Source organism: Neltuma alba, unplaced genomic scaffold (genome assembly GCF_004799145.2).
Source record: "Neltuma alba isolate B1F8T4 unplaced genomic scaffold, ASM479914v2 tig00005777_pilon, whole genome shotgun sequence".
Taxonomy (NCBI): Eukaryota; Viridiplantae; Streptophyta; class Magnoliopsida; order Fabales; family Fabaceae; genus Neltuma; species Neltuma alba.
The window spans coordinates 232,780-255,351 of NW_021634229.1; the positions used below are offsets into that span (position 1 = coordinate 232,780).

General features: G+C 34.6%; 3 protein-coding genes across 4 annotated transcripts; 1 reads left to right on the plus strand and 2 right to left on the minus strand.

Moving 5' to 3' along the window:
* Positions 1-826: 826 nt before the first annotated feature.
* Positions 827-5,373, minus strand: LOC114748683 (reticulon-4-interacting protein 1, mitochondrial). The gene is made up of 7 exons (XM_028937132.1): positions 4,955-5,373; positions 3,937-4,164; positions 3,596-3,669; positions 3,252-3,411; positions 2,026-2,145; positions 1,794-1,902; positions 827-1,224 (listed from the first exon to the last, which is right to left on the minus strand). The coding sequence occupies exons 1-7, from the start codon at positions 5,171-5,173 to the stop codon at positions 1,043-1,045; spliced, it is 1,092 nt and encodes a 363-aa protein (XP_028792965.1). The 5' UTR covers positions 5,174-5,373; the 3' UTR covers positions 827-1,042.
* Positions 5,374-6,455: 1,082 nt separating this feature from the next.
* On the minus strand, positions 6,456-11,215 carry LOC114748687 (RNA exonuclease 4). Of its 2 annotated transcripts, none has more exons than XM_028937135.1 (9): positions 11,073-11,215; positions 10,898-10,973; positions 10,705-10,783; positions 9,764-9,845; positions 9,319-9,427; positions 7,613-7,701; positions 7,450-7,514; positions 7,248-7,326; positions 6,456-7,035 (listed from the first exon to the last, which is right to left on the minus strand). In XM_028937135.1, the coding sequence occupies exons 1-9, from the start codon at positions 11,139-11,141 to the stop codon at positions 6,865-6,867; spliced, it is 819 nt and encodes a 272-aa protein (XP_028792968.1). In that variant the 5' UTR covers positions 11,142-11,215; the 3' UTR covers positions 6,456-6,864. The 2 variants fall into 2 exon arrangements, with proteins under 2 accessions (XP_028792968.1, XP_028792969.1); XM_028937136.1 differs by having other exon boundaries at positions 6,930-7,035; positions 7,418-7,514.
* Positions 11,216-14,913: 3,698 nt separating this feature from the next.
* LOC114748690 (28 kDa heat- and acid-stable phosphoprotein) lies at positions 14,914-18,462 on the plus strand. Its single transcript, XM_028937138.1, has 8 exons — positions 14,914-15,111; positions 15,807-15,844; positions 16,318-16,380; positions 16,476-16,559; positions 16,641-16,675; positions 17,270-17,355; positions 17,938-18,003; positions 18,087-18,462. Exons 1-8 carry the CDS (start codon positions 15,045-15,047, stop codon positions 18,119-18,121), a joined length of 474 nt encoding a protein of 157 aa, XP_028792971.1. The 5' UTR covers positions 14,914-15,044; the 3' UTR covers positions 18,122-18,462.
* The last annotated feature ends 4,110 nt before the right edge of the window (positions 18,463-22,572 follow it).

Sequence of the window (22,572 nt, forward strand, 5' to 3'; positions counted from 1 at the left end):
AGAGGGGCTCCGTTGAAATTGATATCAGGCGCGGCAAATATTTTACACCAATCAGACCACATCGTAGAAAGATTCCGTAAAAACTTAAATAAGGAGAAATTGCGAAATTTAAAATATAAATACCTTAAATCTATAATTCAGAATGCACGACTGGAACTTGTCTAAGAGAAATGACAGCTTTGCTTGACCCAACATCTGCACCAGAACCAAACAAAAAGTGCTTTGCAGACAGCATTTCTCGAAAAAATAATTATAAAACCCTTATACTAATGTATAAAGGTCTTATACGCAGAACTGAACAAGTAATTTACAATATTGTGATTTGAGGCAATAATTCGATACCTAATCTTCCCAGAAAGGGTGCGAGGTATTGAAAGCTGAAGACTTGAGAGGGTCCCCTCACTCTCAAAACGGTCGAGTCTATCCTTTGAAAGTTTATTGATATTTTACTGAAAAATAGATTAACTATCTTTCCGTCACGTGATGGCGAATATCTTATTTTCTTCTAATCAGTGCCACCTTGTGTTGGTATTGTTATGTCTCTTTTAACCGCTCGACGCTGGATTTCAAAATTACCGTGAACAATTTTACCAATTCAAGTCAAATTGTGAGAAAAATGGTGCCTTGCAAAGCTGATGAGATCTGGCCATTTCAATGACAAATATTGCGTAACCCGAGCAAGTAGGGCTGACATAAACAGCTTTGCTAATGGTTAAGCTATTTCCCGGACTTCAATTAACAATATAAGAGAACATGGTTAATGAAAGGGAGTGCATCGGGCACATGGCGTTATTCCACAGCAATTCCAAGCTGATGTGAAAAAGGATACAAGGAAGTCCCCATCACATAGCTTTCTCAACCAATATACAGATTTATGATTGGATATTATGAATCAGATTTACAAAACTTCCACTTTATATCATACAGAAAGAACCAGGAAAAAAAAAAATGAACAACTTTTTTGGAAGGGGAGACGAAAGAGTGAGGGAAAAAGGAGGATTCTGGTTGAAGCAATGCTCATGAAGTCATGATGCTGAGGACTTCAACTAAGTTCTAACACTACTTTACCAGGAATGATCTTCTTGTCTTTTGCCTCATGAGCATCTTTCACTTGTGTGATGGGAAATGTTTTATCCACAGGTATCTTCAGCCTCCCAGCTTCACATAGCTTCCGTATCTCAATTAAACCTTCAAAGTCTGCCCTCATGTATGTCCATGAATATTCTGAATCCAACAGATGAAATTGGCCTTACATGACAGTGGTATTTTTTTTTTTTCAAAAACAAAAAATACAGCCCTTCACAGCATGAGTTGTCATAGGCTCAAAGCAAGGAAATCATTACGTTGTCATTTATTCATAGATTTTCCTAACAATGTAAAACCCAGGAGGGGGGAGAAGATGCAGCTTGGTCCTTATTCATAGCCTTCGAAGGCAACAAAATACGGAACAAAGAAAATCATAAAGCACAGAAATATTGGTGAGATTTGTGGTGAAGGAAACTATCACACATACAACAACAAGAAGTAACTAACTTCTATAAAGCTTGATATCAATGTTTCAGCGTAAATCATTAATAGACTATAAAGCTTGATATCCGTGTTGCAACCTAAATCATTAATAGACTTCTGAAATCTGTAAAAGAATTATGTGGGCACCAACATCTGAAATCTGTAAAAAGAACTTGTTTTACGTGAGCATACCCAAAAAAGTGCAAATCAAGTGTCAACATCAAAATGTTGACACAAATTCTTTCATATAGAGTGACAACAAAATTCAGACTGCCATCTGTTACCTATTCCATGAGAGTATCTGTATTGAATCTGTTTTTTCAACTGAACAGCTGTAGCTATAGGAAGCCCAACAGCCAGTCCATATCTATCTGCCAATGACGCTGCCTCGCCCTTCAAGCAAAGATAAGAGAGTTAAGTGGCAGACATAGCTATTGAAAAAGAACACATATGAAAGTTCATTTTAATGCGATGGGCCCAGATGGCAATAGAATGAGATGAACTTTTATATGTTACCTGAAGTGTCATGTAGTGCCCACCTCTCTTCAGAAAGTTTATGCCATATCTTTCTGTCTCTGGTACACCAATAGTGTCCAAAACAGCATCAAACTTTCCCTTTATAGCCAACTCAACATCCTGTTCATCAAGACCGGTTATAGAAAACTGGAGAGCAAGATATTCTCAGCTTTCTTATTGGTCGTACTAAGTAGTATTTACATCTTCATGGCTTTACAGACCTATGTAATAGCTACTTAAATAAATTCCAGATTCATAAGCATAAAAATAATTGAAAGGATAAACAACTACTCAGCAAAAGAAAACTGCAAACAACCACAAACCTTATCCTTTTTCTACAAGTAACTATTAACAACGAGAAGTTTATAGATCTCCCATCTACAACTTTGTTCCCAGAATTGCAAAAAAGTAACATTACTTTTGTGCATTAAGTATGATTATACAACTTGGGGTTATATCTAAAATTAGAAATTTTAAACCGGAAAAAAAAAACATGTTTTACATAATTAGACGCCCATTTTCTATTCCACTCCATCTTTCTCCACAATTATTTTCATTGTAATCCCACTTTCAATCATGTTTTACTGCTTTCGCAAACAATTAATATATCAATTTTTTCAGAATGTGCCACTGATGCATAAGAAAGATAGGGAAGAGAGAGGGAAAGGGAGAAAGACAGAAGAAGAGAGGAGAGAGACGAGAGAAGAGGAAGAGAAACAGAGAGACTCAATTCATCTAATCTCATAAAATGATTAAACTAACCCTTCTCTCTTATGCCTCTTTATAGACCATAGTTCCTAAACCCAATTAACTAACTAACGACCTAGTTCCTAAACCCAATTAACTAACTAACGACCTATTAATCTCCCTTAACTAACTCCTAACTAACCTCCCTTATTCATTATATTTACATATCAACCCCACTCTCATATACCTACAAGCTTGACAAAGCACTTTCTTTCTCTCTAATTAAGGTCAATCATCAGCTACATTTGTTAAAGGCCAGAACCCAGTTGTCTCTGCATTCATCATCCCTCTGTTAACCCCACTTTCTTGTGTTGCCCTTTCAGGTTTACACAAGCATTTATGCTAAGTTTGTTCATTGTCCTTTTCATTAGTTTACCTTTTTTGGGGGAAAAAAGAATTTCCAATAATATTGTCTGTGTTAAGATCAAGGTATCTGAACTAAAGGCTAGAAATAACATATAACGCAGATTCATCACTACCTCAGCAACATAGTCCACAGCCTGCTCTGCACCAGCATTTAACATTCGATCAACGCTTTCGCTTCCACAAGTAGTTGCAACATGGCAACCAGCAGCTACTGCAAGCTGAATTGCCGCAAACCCAACTGCTCCTCCACCACCCGCCACTAATATCCTTTGTCTGTTGAGCATTAAAAAAAATTGGTGCCATCAGTTCAACAAAAGAATTTAGGAAAGCAACACTAGATCATTTAGAGAGTGAAACAAATCTACAACTGAAAACTCTAAAGCACAAAAAACAGTATGTTAACTAAAAATAGTTTATCTCCAATACAAAACACATAATCTCACCAATATAAACATACCCCTCACTTATCCTGGCAGTACTTTTAAGAGCACGCCAAGCTGTCAACGCAGCAAAAGGAATGGCACTTGCTTCCTGCAAGACCAACGTATTAAAGCATATCCCCAAGGGCCCAAAGTAAACGAGAGAAGGGGGAGGGAATTTGTATCCATTTGTTTAATGTCAAAACCACTGACAACTCTATAACAGATATGACTGTGAAGCCAAATGAATAGGACCTGCCTTGGCAACTATTATGGGTTTCTTAGACTGACCAAAAACAATGACGAGTAGAAGACCATCAAGATGGGACAAGTAAATAAGTAGTCACTCTTGCACAAACTGCGAAAGGAAGATGCATACCACATGCGAAAGAGAACTTGGTTTTACTGTAACCTCTTCATCCGAGAGAATTGCATAGTCAGTGTATGTTCCCCTTATGGCAGTTGGATGCAATGCACCAAAGACCTCCTGTCCCACACTCAATGATCGCACTGAAGCTCCAACAGCTGCAACCTCACCACTGATATCACGACCCAAAATTATTGGCAAAAGTGGTTCAAAAATGGATCGTCCATAACCTGATCGCATCTGAAAGAAGTAAATTTTAGAATGCTTATTCCAATATATAAACATACACATACAGTGCTGCACAACTGAAGATAATTTTTTGTCAAATGTTACTAGCTATAGATTTGCTAGCGAATCATTAAATTTAACATAAAATACTCAGTCATATAAATATAGTAAACAAATTTTATTTCTGTTTCCTCACACTTGAATGGCATTAACACCTAGAGATAGACAGTTTCAAATTTTATTTTGTTTTTTCTCTAACTGATCAACTTGTCAATAGTTGACCTACCGCCCCTCCCTTATTGCATGTTCAGACTTCAGATATAAAGTTACCCCGTAATTTTAAACTGAAATAAGCACCTTAGCAGAAAAGATAAAATGTTTCAATACAAACCGGTTATACCTTATGTACGGAGTAGTGACATTAGGTTTAGCAGTGCACCAAAATCCATGTTCAGAACAACCCAATTTAATAGATGACGAACATTTGCTTTACATGTTAATGGTAGCTTTACAGTGATGAAGAATGAACCAAACAACCCATCTTTCAATTACATTCCTCTAAATTAGTTTCTTTGAGGCAACTAGCAACTTTGTACGAACCAGACCAGTGAACGAAGCCCAGCCTCAATATAAGGGAATAAAACAAGTAAGTGATTGCGTATCAACAAACTGTTTGCAATTTTTCTCCCTTACATCCAAGATAACAAAGCTCTAACACCCTTCTCAAATTACACCAATTAATCAGCAACCACTTCCCCATTATCAAACAGAGTGAAGAAGAGGTGAAATCAGTAGAACTCACTCGAGTATCTAAGGGATTGATAGAGACAGCTCGAGCGCGGACGAGGACCTCATTGGGCTTGAGATCAGGAACAGGGACATTAGGATGAAGCTGAAGCACCTCAGGACCACCAAACCGCGGCAACAGCACGGCTCGGCAGCTGGTAACGTAGGACCTGAAGGCCGCCTTGTAAACTGAACCGAACAATCGGCGATGACTAAAAATTCGCATCTTCTCCATTATTGTTTGCCAGTCTTGGGATTCAAATGTCAAGTTCAGAGCATTAGAAAGAAAAGTAGTTGTCTCTCTTGTTTAGGGCTTTGGCTCGGTCATGTGTGCATGATGCGAGAGCCAGAGAGAGAGAGAGAAATAAGGAGAACGTGTCTGTGTTCTAGTCCGCACAGAAAATAAAACGAAGACTCGAAGAGAGAGAGAGCGAGTAGAGAGATGGCTTCGTTACGTTGCGTTTAAATGACCAGAGGATCAGTGTTAATGGCGCCGTTGGCCGTTGCCCTCCAGGAAAGAAAACCCCGGCCCGCGGGACGACGTGTCCATTCTGGGGTTTACGATTTTTCATTTTCTTTTCAACGAATGAAATTAATTAAAAACAAACTGATCTTCAGCATCTTTGTCATCACAGTAATTATTATTCTTTCAAATATTAAAAAATGATCAATTTAATCCTTAGTTATTAAATTCCTTAAGTAATTTAATAAAAAACTCATAGATTCTTTTTTCTAATAAAAAGTGCAGTGGCCATTATCAAATAACTTGAGTCCCAAGTAAGTGGGATCCTAACAAAGGAAATGAGCGTAGGTAAGCTTTGAGTAATTTATTTTCCTGGCAATAGAATAGACTCTAGGTGGACAAAGCATTGGAGCAATGTTCATTCATAATATTAGTCTTTTTAAGCTATTGCTATTTTCGATCCTTAATATAAGAGTTTGTTTGATTTTTATTTTGATCCTAAATATATTTATCTATTTTTCTCTAAGAGAGTCATTGTAATAATAATAGTTAACCAATATATTTGATTAATAAAGATATTTCACTGAAAATATTATCTATTTATTATAAATAATGAACTTAACCAATTTTTTTAATTTACTCAAATGAGTCAACAAACTCTTATATTAAAAATCAAAATCAAAAGTAGTATTAAGTATTTCTTTTATACCTCTTTATTTACTCTGATTTAAATTTTCATTTTATTTCTAGATACATGTTTTGTTTCAAATTTTATGATATAATTATGACTTATTCTCAGTAATACTCATACTAGATGGAAATTGAAAAACATTAAACAGAATCCCAACATACACATTTCATGAGAGCTTTAACTTTAAATGCTCACAACCTAACAGGATTAATCTGATGCGCAAAGTGATTTGGGAATACCTTGAATTGAAAAAAAAAAAAAAAGTTAAAATTCAAAATATTATGAAATTAAATGGATAATCTAAGTGAAAGGAAAACTAATTCTTACGTAGTACATCAATTCTACTTTCTCCATTCTAGGAAGTAGGAAAACAAGTACATAGGAACCAAGGAAGTATATTGTCATCGTAAGTCGTATGAGAATACAAGTTCAAATTCTATCATGATCTCATTCTCTCTCTATACTCTGAACATTAATACATAATAGTCCTAATTTTGTAGGCTCTGGAATAAAACCGCACATTCTTCAAGATATTGATGCCAAAATGCCATATGGAGTCTCAGGGGGAGAGGGAGAGAGAGAAAGAGAGCAAGTTTAAGAAGCATGTCATCGATCTTCTTGAGGTTACAACAAAAATCAACAAATACGCCTTTCCTTCATAGCTTATAATTTCTAATAAATCAATTTCGATCATTCACGACAATCACAATTGAAAATTTGAAATGGAGCTTCCCTGACCACAAAATTTCGAAAGCGTAAAGGGTAGCTAATGCTATGATGCATCTCCCGAGGCATTCCCATCTGGAGAAACTTCCTTCTTTTGCTTCTTCTTCGGCCTCCGTTTTTTCTGCTTCTGTTTAAGTCGAAATTGATCTTTTACACTCCTCTCCCATTCTTTTCTATTCCTTTGATAAAGCAGCATAGCAGCACGAGCATCTTCTATCTGAAACAGTAAGAATGCAGTCCACAAATTAAAGAATCACTTTTGATGGTTTCTTCACATCCGGTTTCACAAATATGGACTGACTCAAGAATTTAACTCAAAAAACTTAACATGTCAAACTTGTTTACAGTTTAACATTACATGATTACACTATTCAAAAAGTTTCATCTGCATGTTAATTTAACATAGTCACAGAAGTTTGAAGGACTAACAGGACAGTGCTCCCCAGATTGGATCTTAGCACCCAGAAGTTCAGCAGCAAGATGTCGAAGTGCTCTTCTGCTACGTGATCTGCGTGAACCAGAACAACAAATTTGTTAGAAGGCAATGCAGGAAGAGTTGAAATATAAATTGGGGGGGGGGGGGGAATTAAGACGCATGCAGGCAGGCAGAGTTAGATCAGTAAAACCGCACTTTAGAAATGGTTGGTACTCAGAGGTATCTCGAATATCCTTCTTGGGATGACTTAATAATAACGCCTGCCAGATACAATCTAACAGTTAACATAACTCACTCTGATATGAAAACAAGGGAAGGGGAGGGCAGGGGGGAGAAAAAACCCGCTGAAACGCCTTACCTTAAGATCATTGTGCAGGGCATGTCCCACAAGGACCCTGCCTTTGATTAACTCTGCCACTTTCTTCTGAACCGCCCAAAAATCCTTTGCTACAATTTGTATCATTGGCATATGCCTCTCCTTATCAGTGTTGAGAACATAACGTCCCTCGTTCATTTATCAGATCCAATCAAAGATCCAGCAAAATCTTAATCCTTCAAGTATTAAGCATGGAGTAGCTGCCCTTAAAAGTTGAGCTCTACCAAGTTGAATATTAGTTTTTTTATTATTATAGGCAATATTTCCCTTTTTTCCCCACCATGGGTGGCAATAGTTCCTACCGCTGATCTTCACATTAAATTATATAAATTCATATTATGTTAGAAGCCATTGATTGAACATCGTTTGAGGTGGTTTGGACATGTGCAAAGAAGACATTTAGAGATGTTGGTGAGAAAGGTAGATCAAAGAGTTTGGAGTCCTTTAAAAAAAAAAACAGAGAAAGACTGAGGAGAACGCTCAATGAGATTATTGAACGAGACTTTTTGATTAACAACCTATCTAAAAACTTGGTTGCCAACCCCACCTAATAGGATAAGATTTGTTGTTATTGTTGTATGTTAGAAGCCATGGGAGTAAAATACCATCATGCTTGAATTGTAGCATTTTGCAATTTCTTTATACTCCTCCGATCCTAAATATAAGACCCTTATATTAGCATGCCAGCTCACCAGTGAGCCACTAGAGAGCAATGAAATCAAGGTCAAGCATATAGGAGACTCAAAAAATTCATGGATAATGTCTATATTTTTTATCAGGGAAAATATCATAACATCCCCAACGGTCAAAACTCAAAAGTGAAAACCCATAGTTCAGAGATCACCTTTTTCTTCAAGACTAATGACAAGAGGCCTGAGATTATTATACCCCATTAACCATGAAAGAGAGTATTTTATGATGTCACTAGTTCCATGCTTCTTGTTAAGCGGCCAATGATGGGAGTGCAGACTGTGAGTTGTTTCAAGGAAATTCAAAACTTACGGACTACAGAAAAGAACAGCAGTTTCTGATATAGCTGCTATAGCTGCTGGTCTTAAGAAGACATATAAGAGGAGAGTTGGTAGGAGGTTTGGTGAACAACCGAGGGTAGAAGATGGGGAATATGCCGAAGTTCCAGAAAAAGGGGAACAACTCTAATGTGCAGCCAGCTACTAATCTTTTGGGTCTAAATCCTTGTATTGGGGTAGGACTATTTTTTGGGGTTTAATACGTGTTGTGGGGGTGGCATTGGGGCGAAGATTAATTCTGGAAAACTAAGTGTGAGGAGAGACCTGGCCTCTCGAATGCCATGGGGAGCCACTGGGTTAAGCTATATTCCTTGCATTATTAGTGTTCTTTTGTAGTGGTGATTGCTGTTCTGTAAATTAGGAAATAGGGCTTTGGCTTGAATCAGGGAAGCTGATTGTATCTTTGATTCAATTCTGAAATATTAATATCAAAGCCTCAGAATTTTCCTCATCTATTATTGTTCTGTTTTATTATTATTGTTGGCCTGGGCACTGGTTTGCTGAACATCGACACAGGGTCACAACAGTTTCCAACATTAAAAAGTTTGTAAAGTCACCCTGAATCATAGGTTTTCGACCTCAATATCATTAGATGTACACTATCTTGTTCTCCGCGTAACAACTATATTTAGAGTGGGGTGAGAAGAAGAAAAACCCTACCTTTTCTTAAGTCCCGAGATCTTATGCCACTAATTTTGGTGCGGAAGTCAACAACGCGCTCCACTGGTCTAACAAATTCATCATAAATAACATTTCCCCACCTATTAACCTGCCATGACAGAAATAGTAGTAGAAATCCATACCAAACTAGGTGAGTTGTCAGTATCGAGCCAAAATCATTATCTTCACAATACAAGGCAACTCTTAAAGTTGATACTTGATGGCATTTCTTCATAAAATTTGACACCACAGAACCAGAGTCGTAAGATTTTATTTAATAATGTAACCCGAATAGATTGAAATGATGCAAATTCATAATAGATTAATTACTTCACTAAACCAAACAATATGTTTCTATAGAGTCACCAATGCCAAGTAATTTGGGGTAAAACATAATTTTACATGCATAAAGATTATGGCAAGATGAATGGAACAAATTTAATACCAGGGTTACTCTTCCAAGAGCACTTCTGTTTCCTTGACCAACACCAACCATTTCACAGTCCATGGCTACTGCATCGGTCAGACTGCCAGATGGTTAATAAGTTAAAGGATAGCGGTATTCAAACAAGAGTAGAATGCTTCCTAAAAAGGTAGACGTTGAAAAATTACAAATACACAAGAACATATTTAGTTAGAGCACAAGATGACATTAAACCCATAATGGAAGTCTTAACAACAAAAATAAAAACGTAAACGTGTAGCTCAAATTTACAGATTTCGTTTATATTAGTATAGTATGCCATCCCGTGTCCACCAAACATAAACTATCTTAATTCAAAGGAATTCCACAACACGTCTCAATAAAGATCATTGAATCAAATATCATTTAAATTAACAACAACAATCTTCAACCCGAAATTCTAGAGCCCAGTGATATTGCAAGCACTGTCTTCTCTGTCTAAAGCCATACTTTCCTTAAAACATCTTGCAGTCATACTGGATAATCTCCTCATTTTATCTTCAAGTGAAATAAAGTTCTTTGGTCTTCTGCGCTATAATCCAAGTTCAATCCCACTCCCACATTATTTTTTATTAAAAAATTAACAATGTTAAATGAAAAAAAAAGATTTTACAACAGTTGGTTTTACAAAAATACATGAACTAATGAAGTCAATCTTTTCAATAAGCAAAGCATGATAAATTCAATAAAAGTTTTGAAGTAATACATAACATGAAAGAAAGATGCATCTAATTTTGATGATTCTTAATATCTCAAAAGAATGAAAATGAAAGTCCAATCAATTCCCAGAATCAAAATATTAAACCAACATAAACAAAGGATATGACTTTTTCTGTTACAAACAAATGAGGTAACTTCAATTGCTAAATATTCAACAGTAGCCGAAGACATCATGAAGTCACAGCAAAAATAAGAAGAACCACCTGGAATCATCATTTACAGGGGTAAGAGGATTAATCTGAGAATCACTGGACTCTGCATCTTCCCTCTCTTTCCGCTTCCCTGACAAAACAAAAAAGCAAAAACTCTCAGCTTAAATCACTTGACACAGCAGTCCTCAATATCTTTAGTATGGACCAGCCGTAACCAACAGAAGATGGGGAGGAAATATATTACCCAGTACTGAGTTTGGGGCCTCAGTTTCTGAGTTTTTGAAGGGTCTTGAAGCATCAGAGGCACGAATTTTGAGCTTCTACATTACATAACATAAACACCAATGAATGATAGCAGTCCCTTGAAAGACGATCAATAATGTACATATGCTTGAAAAAAAGAAGGTTAAGAAAAGTACTTGTTGGAGTTGAGTCCAGTTGGGATTCAGCTGCGCGGGCTTCGGTTTCTTCCTTGGTTCACCACCCATCTGCTTCAAATCCAGAGTCAGGGTTCAGCTGTTCCGCGGCAGCGAGAAGTAGTTATCACTCGCGCCGACGACGCCGTTTATATAGTTTGAACTTTAAATTTCCGGCAAAAAACACAATAACGCAAAATATTTTGACTTCTCTTTTTTTCACCGACAATTTTTTAAATAGGCATGCACAATAAGCTCTTTTAAAATAGGGAAAATTTTACTGAAGGACCGTTGAAGGCAATTAATTTCCAATAGCCCCCAAAACAATTTGAGAAGCCACTGCAGGACCATGGGGGTGAATTGATATTAATTTCAAAACTAAAAAGACAGTGTTGCCCCTCAAACTATTACTCTGAAATTTGAAGTCTTCTCTCTCTCTCTCTCAACTCTCGATATCTGAAGCCCCCTCTCGCTCACTCTCTAAAAATTCCAGTTCATGCAGTGAAGGAGATCATTCACCTCACTGTCGCTACTGTTGTGCTGAGGAAAGATTTTGCCATCGTCATTGCTCTGCTGCGGAGAGCCTTCGTTGTCGCCCTTGCTCTAGCAACGAGAGCCTCCATCACCGCTCTTGCAAGTGTTGGACGAGAGCCTTTTGTGTAGATATGAAGCTGGTTAAACTAGAAAAGCTTGCAGGAACGCGAACTCTACATGAATTTATTGCTGAATACAGTTTGTTTTTATTTTAATAAACAGCTATTTTTGTGTACATATGAACCTCAATATGTATTTTTGGAATGGTTCACGAAGTGGCTATGACAATCCGTGAGTTGAAATCTATTTTGTATGGCTATGAATAGATGGAGAATTTCATGATGGTACTTAGAGGTAAACTGCCCTAAGTACTGAACTGAAACTAGCTAGCAACTATATAAATGTGTGAACAAATTAATCGACTTGCAAATGGACGTATTTTTATTGTTAATGCGTGTATTCTTATTGCAAAGTTCCTAATTCCACTTGTAAACAGTCACTTCCAGATTTGTGAATTGACGTGTTCAACTTTTTAAATGAAATAAATCTACTTGCAAAAGGACGTATTTCTATTGTTAACGAGTGTATCCGTGTTGCAAATTTCCTAATTTCACTTGTGAACCCTCACTCCTAGGCTTGTGATAAACTTTTTCAATTGAACCAGCTCACTTGCAAATGGATGTGTTATTCTTATTAATATACACATCCTATTTGTAAATTTTCTAATATCAGTTACAAATGATCCCTCCCAGACTTGTGAATAATCATGTTCAACTTCTTAAATTCAACTAGCTCACTTATAAATAGACAAATTCTTATTGTTAATATACTTATCCTTCTTGCAAATTGTTTGACTCTAGTTGCAAATAGTCCCTCCCAAACATGAATTATCATGTCCAACTTCTAGAATTCAACTAGATCACTTGCAAATAGACGGGTTATTGTTGTTAATATGCATATTCATATTGCAAATTACCTAATTCCACTTGTGATTAGTGCTCCTCAGACTTGTGAATAATCATGTATGACTTTTTTAGTTATATTAGTCCATTTGTAAATGGACAAGTTTCTCTTGTGAATCAATGTATCTTTATTGCAAATTTCCTAATTCTAATTGCCAATATGACAACCAAATACCTATGACATCAAAGTGTTAATCAACATATTCTTATTGTAAATTTTCTAATTCGAGTTGTCAATAGTACATCACATACTTGTAAGTTAGTGGGGAAAGACAACAAATTGTAATTAATTGACATGTAACCTACTCATAGTATATTCCCTAAAACAAAAATCGTGCAAATTCTCCATACACAAATTTTAACACATTATGTCATTGTTTTGTTTTTTATTGTCTTTATCCGTTGAAGTAGTTTGCAATAGCAACTGATTGTGTATTTCTTTTGGAGTAATGAGTCACCACAACTCAGACTTTAGTGAAGTGTATTATTCTTGTGACACAACAATAAGTACTGTCAATAGATTAACACAAGCACATCAATGCAAACTCAAAATAATGAATGAACTCATGAGTAATAGAAAATGACTATCACACAAAGGATATTGTGACTACTGCTTCCTAGGCAATTTGCAAGAAGGATAAGTATATTAACAGCAAGAATTTGTCCGTTTACAAGTGAGCTAGTTGAATTCAATAAGTTGAACATAATTATTCACAAGACTGGGAGGGATCATTTACAACTGAAATTAGAAAATTTGCAAATAGGATTTGTATATTAATAAGAATAACACATCCATTTACAAATAAGCTAATTCAATTGAAAAAGTTTATCACAAGCCTAGGAGTGAGGGTTCACAAGTGAAATTAGGAAATTTGCAACACGGATACACTCGTTAACAATAGAAATACGTCCTTTTGCAAGTAGATTTATTTCATTTAAAAAGTTGAACACGTCAATTCACAAATCTGGAAGTGACTGTTTACAAGTGGAATTAAGAACTTTGCAATAAGAATACACGCATTAACAATAAAAATACGTCCATTTGCAAGTCGATTAATTTGTTCACACATTTATATAGTTGCTAGCTAGTTTCAGTTCAGTACTTAGGGCAGTTTACCTCTAAGTACCATCATGAAATTCTCCATCTATTCATAGCCATACAAAATAGATTTCAACTCACGGATTGTCATAGCCACTTCGTGAACCATTCCAAAAATACATATTGAGGTTCATATGTACACAAAAATAGCTGTTTATTAAAATAAAAACAAACTGTATTCAGCAATAAATTCATGCAGAGTTCACGTTCCTGCAAGCTTTTCTAGTTTAACCAGCTTCATATCTACACAAAAGGCTCTCGTCCAACACTTGCAAGAGCGGTGATGGAGGCTCTCGTTGCTAGAGCAAGGGCGACAACGAAGGCTCTCCGCAGCAGAGCAATGACGATAGCAAAATCTTTCCTCACACAACAGTAGCGACAGTGAGGTGAACGATCTCCTTCACTGCATGAACTGGAATTTTTAGAGAGTGAGCGAGAGGGGCTTCAGATATCGGGAGTTGAGAGAGAGAGAGAGAAGACTTCAAATTTCAGAGTAATAGTTTGAGGGGCAACACTGTCTTTTTAGTTTTGAAATTAATATCAATTCACCCCCATGGTCCTGCAGTGGCTTGTCAGATTGTTTTGGGGGCTATTGGAAATTAATTGCCTTCAGCGGTCCTTCAGTGAAATTTTCCCTTTAAAATATCAAGCTACCTTGTAGTTATTTGAAAGTCACAGGTTTACTTGTTTCATATGCACAATGGCTTCAATAAAGAGGGTTTAAAAAAATTTTGAATTAATTTTCTAAAAAAAATGTGAGTTAAATACTACTTCCGGTCTTAACTATAAGAACTAGTTAACTAATTTGAGGAGATTAAAAAAATAAGTTAAATTAGTTATTTGTAATAAATAGATGTTGTCTTTTTTTAAAATATCTTTACTAATCAAGTGTGTTGACTTAAACTATAATTATTAGAAAGATTATATTGAAAAAAATTATATAAATATAAGAAACAAAGTGGATTGAGATCTTATAGTTATGATTAAAATAAAAATCAAATAAGATCTTATATTAAGTACCGGAAGTAACATATGAGAAAGTTTTGTTTTGATTCAAATAAAAACACTTTTTTAAAACCATCATGAGTTGTCATAAATATCACGTGGTTTGAATGTATTGTAATTTCTCCGGCAAAAAATCTTATAATATTTTTAAATATAAAAAATGTGTTTGGTAGTTCATAAACGATCTCCCTTTTCTGATTTTGTTTTCGCGGAACCTGATGCTCGGGCGTGGCCGCGAAGCTGAGTCCCACTCAGAGTAAGGAATTGATACCCAAAAAAAATCATAAGAGGTTCTTACAAATACCCAAGTCGCCTGGGAAGCAAAGCGTTCCTCCATCTCTTCCTCCCACACTTCGTAATTCTCTGTGTCTGAAAATGGGAAGAGGGAAGTTCAAGGGCAAGCCCACTGGTCACCGCAACTTCTCTTCCCCGGCTGACATAGGTACTCTCTTTTTTCTCCTCTCAGAATATCGCATTAACTCTCCAATTCTTACTATATCTCAAGGTTTGATTGCACTTCATAGACTTAGATCTATAAACTTCTTTATTGTAAGAATTGATCAGTTTGATATGACTTGTTTGTAAATTTGACGTGTTATGAATTTCCACTTGTGGGGTGAAACGTGTCTAATAAAATATATGATGTGTAGTTGAGCTGGACGGTGGTATTTTCAGGTTCTGTGGGAGATTGGGGTGACCATACGAGTTTGTAGTGGTCGGTCAAAATTTGATATTTCTTGAGTCAATCATAGGGACCCTCACCATTATTCAACGAAGTAGGAATTATCAATTATATAGTTCCGATATCCATCTAAAAATTTATATTTCAAGGTGTAACTGAACAAGAAGAACAGTTAAGTAACAGGGTGACGAGACGAAGTTTCCCTGAGCGAAGTTCTTCAACTCTGTAACAAGTCTATGATTTTGGGTTTTGCATGGCGACGAATTTAATCGAGCTTTTTGCACATGGCAATATTGTAGAAATCTCGCGATGCTTTTCTAAGAAGTTTCAGCTTATTCTCTTTGTTTCGAGGCTTTATTCTTATATCGCATGCTCATGTGCTCTGGCCTTGTTAAATAGTGAACTATTGCTAAGATTTTTTTTTATTTTCCTTTTTATGATTCAAATGGATGAAGCTGCCGGCACCTCTAGACGGCCTCGTACTTTCAAACGGGTATATTTCACATCTTAAGCTTCATTTTGCTTGATTATTTTCCTTAATTGCTCGTGCTCTTGTGCATTGCTGATTCCTAGCAATTTGACCATTTTTTGCATCAATATTTAAATATTGAATGATCAACTCTTGACCACTCTCCGATGACATTGAACCCTGTTATTTAGTCATTTTTTCCTTGCGTTTTTTTTTTTTACCCTTCTGTATGTTTAATAATCAGTATATAAAGATTGCAGTTGTGGAGTGCTTCACCTCGTAGCCATAATCTCCTGTGATCCTTGTTGTTGACGTGCCTCTGTTGGTCTATTTCTTTTTGTTTGTTTTGTGATCCCCCATCCTGTAAGGTCTATTCATGGATACTGTTAGCAGCAGCCTAGTGGAAGTTGAGGAATATTTGGACCTTCTGCTCGTTCACTGTGTGTGGGTTTGTCTTTTCTACTTGTATGAAATTGCAACTACGCTGTTTATGTTAGGAAGAGGCAGAAGAAGAAGTAGAAGTAGAAGAATTAGAGGAGGGGGTGGAAGAAGAACCTGAGGTTGGTGTTCACTACTGCTTTATTTATTCCTTCTGATTCAAGTAACTTTAAGTTCACTTACATTTTCCGTTGGGCTGTCCTCCACCTATGGGCAGAAGCGCAAAGGCACTGAGGGACTTATTGAGATTGAAAATCCTAATTTAGCAACAGTGAAGAATGTGAAGGCCAAAGATGTTGATGTGAGTTTCATTTTTAGTTTTCTTCTTGACGATATCTTTTGGTGATCTAAAATTTTGCTGAGCTATTTATATCTTTTACAGATTGAAAGGAAAACTGAACTCTCCAGGCGGGAAAGGTAAGCTTTAAAAGTTTCTTTGGTGGATACAGAGTGACGACTTACTTATTTTTGCTGACCATGCTTCTGTATGGCTACTGACTGACTGTCATTGTGAAGTTCAATTTCTATTTTCTGTCTTAAAAATGCTCACCTTTTAATGACCGGGTTATCAATGTTGGCACATTCTGTCAGTGGCAGTTTTTCTGGTTTTTTTTTTTTTGAAGTCATAATTGCTTTCCGAAAGTACCCTGGGGAATTGTCTTCATCATATGGAGTTTTGCTTAATACATTTGCTGAAATAATTGAACAACGGCACAATATATGCTGTTAACTGCGAAGAAATATTCGTACCTTTTTATTGGGTAATGAAATATTCTTAATGTTTTTACTTTTGTGTTTCTTCTTAAATAAATTCTTTTTAGACTGTGATTAAAAGTGATAAATTCTCGTCAGCCAAAAAAATCTATTTGAAATGATTAGATCACATGAATCATGCCATCAAACAAATTATATGATCAATTAAGATGATGTATACTTGCATGAAGACTCCGGTGCTTGACTTTTGGCCACATAGACCTCTACATTTGGACTTGTTCTCACAGTTGTTTGCAGGGAGGAAATAGAGAAACAAAAGGCTCATGAGCGATATATGAGGCTACAGGAACAAGGGAAAACAGAACAAGCAAGAAAAGATTTAGGTAATTTTTTGGTTATTTGCAAAACTTACCCTCTGTAAAATATCATGTTCCTCTTTCATGAACCATGGAATGCAAAATTGGTGATATTGACTTGATAAACGAACACTTCATTACTGCCTTTTTTTTTTTTTTGGTGCTTTACTGAAATAAGATTATTCATTTTTGTTGTATTGTGAGATAGGAGTATCGTGAATGATTATTAAAGGTCAATCGGTCAGGGATGTAAAATTTATATTTAGCACATCACGTGATATTGATCAGAGAGAGGGAGAGAGATTTTCCCAATGGCAATATTTCTGTCTTGCAATGTTTTGTTAAAATATGGATATCGATATTGTGGTTTGGTTTCCAGCGTCTCTATATTTCAAATGTCTGACGAATTCTAGTCCTCCTTTAAGTTTGCAAATTGGTTGAGTGGCATTCTTTCTAGAGCAATTTGGTGGGGCCATGGTGTATAGTTTTCAACCTCAAGTCATGTTCTTTCATTGTTGAGCTTATCATCATCAATCATCTGTTTGTCTTACCTTTGCAAAACAGATCAGCTTGCAGCATTCCATTTTTTCACATTTTCTTTTTTTGCAGAACGACTAGCCATTATACGGCAACAGAGGGCTGAGGCTGCAAAAAAGCGTGAAGAGGAGAAGGCTGGTAAATTTCTTTCCCCTCAATCTTCTTTCTCTCAACCAGAAAAGAGCACAGAATCCACCAGAGTAACCGTTAATTTCTAACAGCCCGAGAACACAAGAAGGCAGAGGCACGCAAATGAAGAGATCTGAAGGAGAACTCTAACGACATATTTCCCTTCTCACAAAGTCACAACCCACCACCCCATAAACATCAAACTCTCTCTCAATCAGTATCTAAAACAGGGTTCTCATCTCTTTGCAAGTTGATCTTGCTTATGAAAATTTCACATTCATATCATGTAGAACATACTTTTATCTCGTGGACCAAGAACACCTCTAAGATGTTTCTGTATAAAGGGGTGAAAAACTGATCTGAGGATGTTATTTGTGCATGTAAACCATTATTATATTTCAATTGGGGTACAAGGTTTTGCAAATTGACGAGTTTATGCAAGGAATATACTTTATTGATGTTCTACGTCCCTGGTTCTTCTTAACTTTGCTTCATTCCATGTGCTTTTCTGTCGGCTGTGATTTTTATTAGTACATTTCAGCAGCCATGACCATAGACAAATGTGCATGTGCAATAGAATTCCTTGAACTTATCAAACCATCGTCGCATGGCATTTTTTTTTTTTTGGGGCCAAAACATAGCGTAGTTTATGAGTCAAGTCGATATTATAAGGCTGGTAAAACCCGCCAAATTTTTTTTTTCCTTCTTTCTTTTCTTTTTCTTTTTTTTTAAGTGTTAGCAGGTATACTCCTCCGGTTCTTAATAGATGACTTAATTCTTGAGTTGGTTTTAATTCTAAATATAAGACCCATTTCTCATATTTATTAATTTTTCCTAAATTACCCCCATAGATACTTTCTCAACCATAATCAAATAGATGAGGTATTTAGAAAATTATAGTGTTTTAAAAAAAATATACTACCTTTGATTCTTAATATAAGACCTTATTTGACTTTTATTTTGGTCCTAAATATAAGACCTAATCTACTTTGTCTCTCATATTTACTCAATTTTTTTCAAGATAATCCTTCAAATAATTATAGTTTTAGTTAATACACTTGATTAGTAAGGATATTTTAAGAAAGATAACACCTATTTAAGACAAATAACTAACTTAACTAACTTCCTTAATCTCCTCAAATTAGTTAACTGGTTCTTATAATTAGGACCGGAGATAGTTTCACTTTTCTTATAATTAACTAACTTATATAACTTCTTTGATCTAATCAAATTAGTTAAATAGATTTTATATTAAGGACCGAAGAAGTATATAATAAAAAAAATAAAAATACTAAAAATGATATAAAATATTACAAATATTCAAACAAAAATTTCAACACAATAAAAGACAAATAATATATGATTGTCCAGTTTCTTAATATGATAATACACAAATTCACATTTTTTTTCTAATGAAACCAACGAGTAACACTGAATAATCCTCTTTAGCTAATTATTTCTAATAGTAATGAAGTTTGAAGTAGAAGCCTTCCTTATTTTCTCTTTCATTATTTATTTTTTTTAAAAAAAAGGTGGTTGACTGGCCGATTGGCCCACAGGTTGGCAGGCCAACTTACCGTAAGTTCGGGTTATGACAGTACGGGTTATATTTTTTGAGGTAGTGGTGGGTTGATTTTTGGCTAATCTTAACCCACCTTTTTTTTGCAAGTTGGTAAGTTGAACCTATAGGTTCAACTCATATTACCGGCTAGAAAATGCTCATTAAATGATTTTTATAAAAAGTAATAATTTTTTTTGGAAAAAATAACAGTGTCCGTGAAATGGAATTGTATAAGTAATTATGAGAAAATAATTATTCTTTATAAACAGTATTGGAATTTGTTTTTCACATTGGATGAACAACTTGTTTTTCTTTAAAATTTACTGTCATGTGCATATTAAAAACAATTAACAATCTATTTTAGCCCCACACGAATTATTTTAGAATATGTTATCTCGTGTGTATTAAGAACGTAAACAGTTACTTGTTTAATTGTTATAGAAATTATTTTTTTAAAGTTTGTTATCTGATGCATATTTAAAATAGAAAGAATACTTTATTACTTCAAGATGTGTGATCCGTTTGCAAATACTTTATTACTTCAAGATGTGAGATCCGTTTGCAAATTAAGTTTAAACGGTGTGTTCTACTTAAAATTTATTACCCGTGAATATAAATAACTGTGTTATTATGTTTAAACTAAAAATTCAAATAACACAATTTTTTCACTAGATTGCGTCGTATAATTTTACAATCTGTGCAAATTAAATTTATAATTTCAGGACAAGTCTTGTATCTATTTTCTACTGTATGTCAATATTTACAACCTGAACATAACTTTCGAAGGAGCTTGGAAGTTGGAATAGATTCTGATCATAATAAAAACATAAAATCCACTGTATTTTTTTTTATTTGCTTATATTTAACATATTAATTAAATCGCTGAATATATTATTTCATTATCTTTTTCTGGTGATAAGAGGCTAAGAGCCAGTATTTCAATTATTTATTTATTCAGTGGTGTCGAGGACACAGATTAGATTAGGCAGATTCCCATGTGGACTGGCAAGAAAGAGATGAAGGCACATGGCTGTCGTCGAAATCAGAAAATTTTTTTTCCCAACATCACATAAAAATTAAAATAGAGAATATTGAAATGATTTTTTTATTTTATTAAAAACAATAATATTAAAATATATAAATAAATAATTTAATAAGATAAACACCCGTGTTGCACTATTTAATACTCCTCCGGTCCTTAATATAGGACTCAATTCTTGAGTTGGTTTTGGTCCTAAATATAAAACCTATTTATTATATTTATCAATTTTCTCTAAATTACCCCTATGATTACTCCCTCAACTATAATCAAGTAGAAGAGGGAGAGGTGGTATTAAGAAAGATGATTATGGTGTTTTAGGAAAAATGTGTCACTTTTCTTATAATTAACTAATTTACCTAATTTCCTTAATCTAATCAAATTAGTTAAATGGGTCTTATATTAAGGACCGGAGGAGTATTAGTAATAAGATTTATCTTAGATTTTATATACTGACCACAATTTAGTTATATGAAAATTTCTTATTCTTTCCCTTATCAAATAATCATGAAATTGATTTTATAAGACATTAAAAAGTTTAAAACAAAATGAAACTATTTTTTATAATTAGAGAGGTTAAGCTCAGGCAAGAGCTGTAATGTGATCAGCAAATAACTTTCCATTTATAGATAACTTATTTCAAGGTTATTGGGTAATGAGGCTGATTTCCTAAAATGAACTCTAGTAATATATATAAAATGAAATATGAGACAATTAGTATAAGAATTATTATAAAAAATGAAAAAGGAAATAAGACCCTCTTTTTCTTTTTTCTGTCTTTTTTTGGGCCAACTTTTTCTTTTATCGTTAATCGTCAGTTTGCTGCAATCCTAGAGGGACCCACTTGAAAATGTCATATCATCTTTGTATTTTTACGGGGAAAAAAAGACAAAAGATTATACTTTGGCCCTTATGCCCTGGCCAGCTGGCCCTTGCCCTTTTTCACTTTTTAAAAAAATTATGCGTTTAATTTTTTTTTTTGGTCGGAATTATGCAAATTTGAGTTTAACCGCTATTTATCGCCCCCTTCTTCCATAAAAAGACAAAAAGTACTTTCTTTTTTTACTAAAATAAAAAGTTATCATATGAAAAATAGCAAATGCAAGACAAAAATGGAAATCTGAACTTTCATACAAAGTGTCTAGACTCTAGACTCTTCTATTTCTTTCCTTTTTGGTGGTATACTAATAAATAAAAAAATCATAGAAAAGAGCAAGTTTCATGGGAAAATCCAAAAAAAAAAATAACTGTAGAATTTTAAAATTTTAAATCACTACTAGTTACTATACTCCTAAAAAAAATAATTACACTCAAAAAGTAAATGACAATACATTTTTATAGTAATTCCTTATTTAAAATTTTAAAATTCAATAATTATTTTTTGGGGATTTTTTCAAGTTTCATTTGTAGGTATTGTTAACTTCATGTTTTTGGCTTAAAACTATATTAAGGGGAAAAAAGGAAAAAGTTAAATGAAACTTATTTATTTAATTTAAAAAAAAACCCGAAAAGATAGAGTGGAAAGAGATTATTAGTTATTAAATAGGTTTTCTTTGTTGTCATTATTAGTTATTAAATAGGTCGAAAGTGGGTGTGTTAATCACCGCCAAGCGCCCAAAACGCATGATTGGATTGTCAACCTAAAATACCTAATCTCAACCTTTAGCTTCCATTAAATTATCAACAAGATAAGAAAACCACTCATATAATATAACTATTCTATTGCCTCTTGTTGTTAAATTAAATAAAATGATATTCTCACTTAATGTCTATTTTTCCTTTTAAAAAAATCATCATTTCATGATACATTAGGCAGTGTTTTTTTTTCCCAAAAAAATAAATAAATAAATATTGCCCCTTCTTCGTGTTATCATAAACTTGCATCACTCACCTGCCATAATAGTAACTCCAGAGGGGTTTGACTTGGTTATGTGTGCGTATTATACTTCATCTATTGAATTAATTAATTTAGGTAAGT

What these genes read in the sequence shown, in the direction of transcription:
- LOC114748683 (XM_028937132.1), bottom strand. Translation starts at nt 5,173, where the DNA reads ATGGAGAAGATGCGAATTTTTAGTCATCGCCGATTGTTCGGTTCAGTT. An exon ending in CAAGTTCTCTTTCGCATGTG is followed by an intron (nt 3,670 to 3,936) that starts GTATGCATCTTC and finishes TTGGTCTTGCAG; the next exon opens with GAAGCAAGTGCCATTCCTTT. An exon ending in ACTGCCAGGATAAGTGAGGG is followed by an intron (nt 3,412 to 3,595) that starts GTATGTTTATAT and finishes AATGCTCAACAG; the next exon opens with ACAAAGGATATTAGTGGCGG.
- LOC114748687 (XM_028937135.1), bottom strand. Translation starts at nt 11,141, where the DNA reads ATGGGTGGTGAACCAAGGAAGAAACCGAAGCCCGCGCAGCTGAATCCC. An exon ending in GAGTACCAACCATTTCTAAA is followed by an intron (nt 7,327 to 7,449) that starts GTGCGGTTTTAC and finishes TGGTTCACGCAG; the next exon opens with ATCACGTAGCAGAAGAGCAC. An exon ending in AATCTGGGGAGCACTGTCCT is followed by an intron (nt 7,036 to 7,247) that starts GTTAGTCCTTCA and finishes TTACTGTTTCAG; the next exon opens with ATAGAAGATGCTCGTGCTGC.
- LOC114748690 (XM_028937138.1), top strand. Translation starts at nt 15,045, where the DNA reads ATGGGAAGAGGGAAGTTCAAGGGCAAGCCCACTGGTCACCGCAACTTC. An exon ending in GAACTCTCCAGGCGGGAAAG is followed by an intron (nt 16,676 to 17,269) that starts GTAAGCTTTAAA and finishes AGTTGTTTGCAG; the next exon opens with GGAGGAAATAGAGAAACAAA. An exon ending in GCGTGAAGAGGAGAAGGCTG is followed by an intron (nt 18,004 to 18,086) that starts GTAAATTTCTTT and finishes AATTTCTAACAG; the next exon opens with CCCGAGAACACAAGAAGGCA.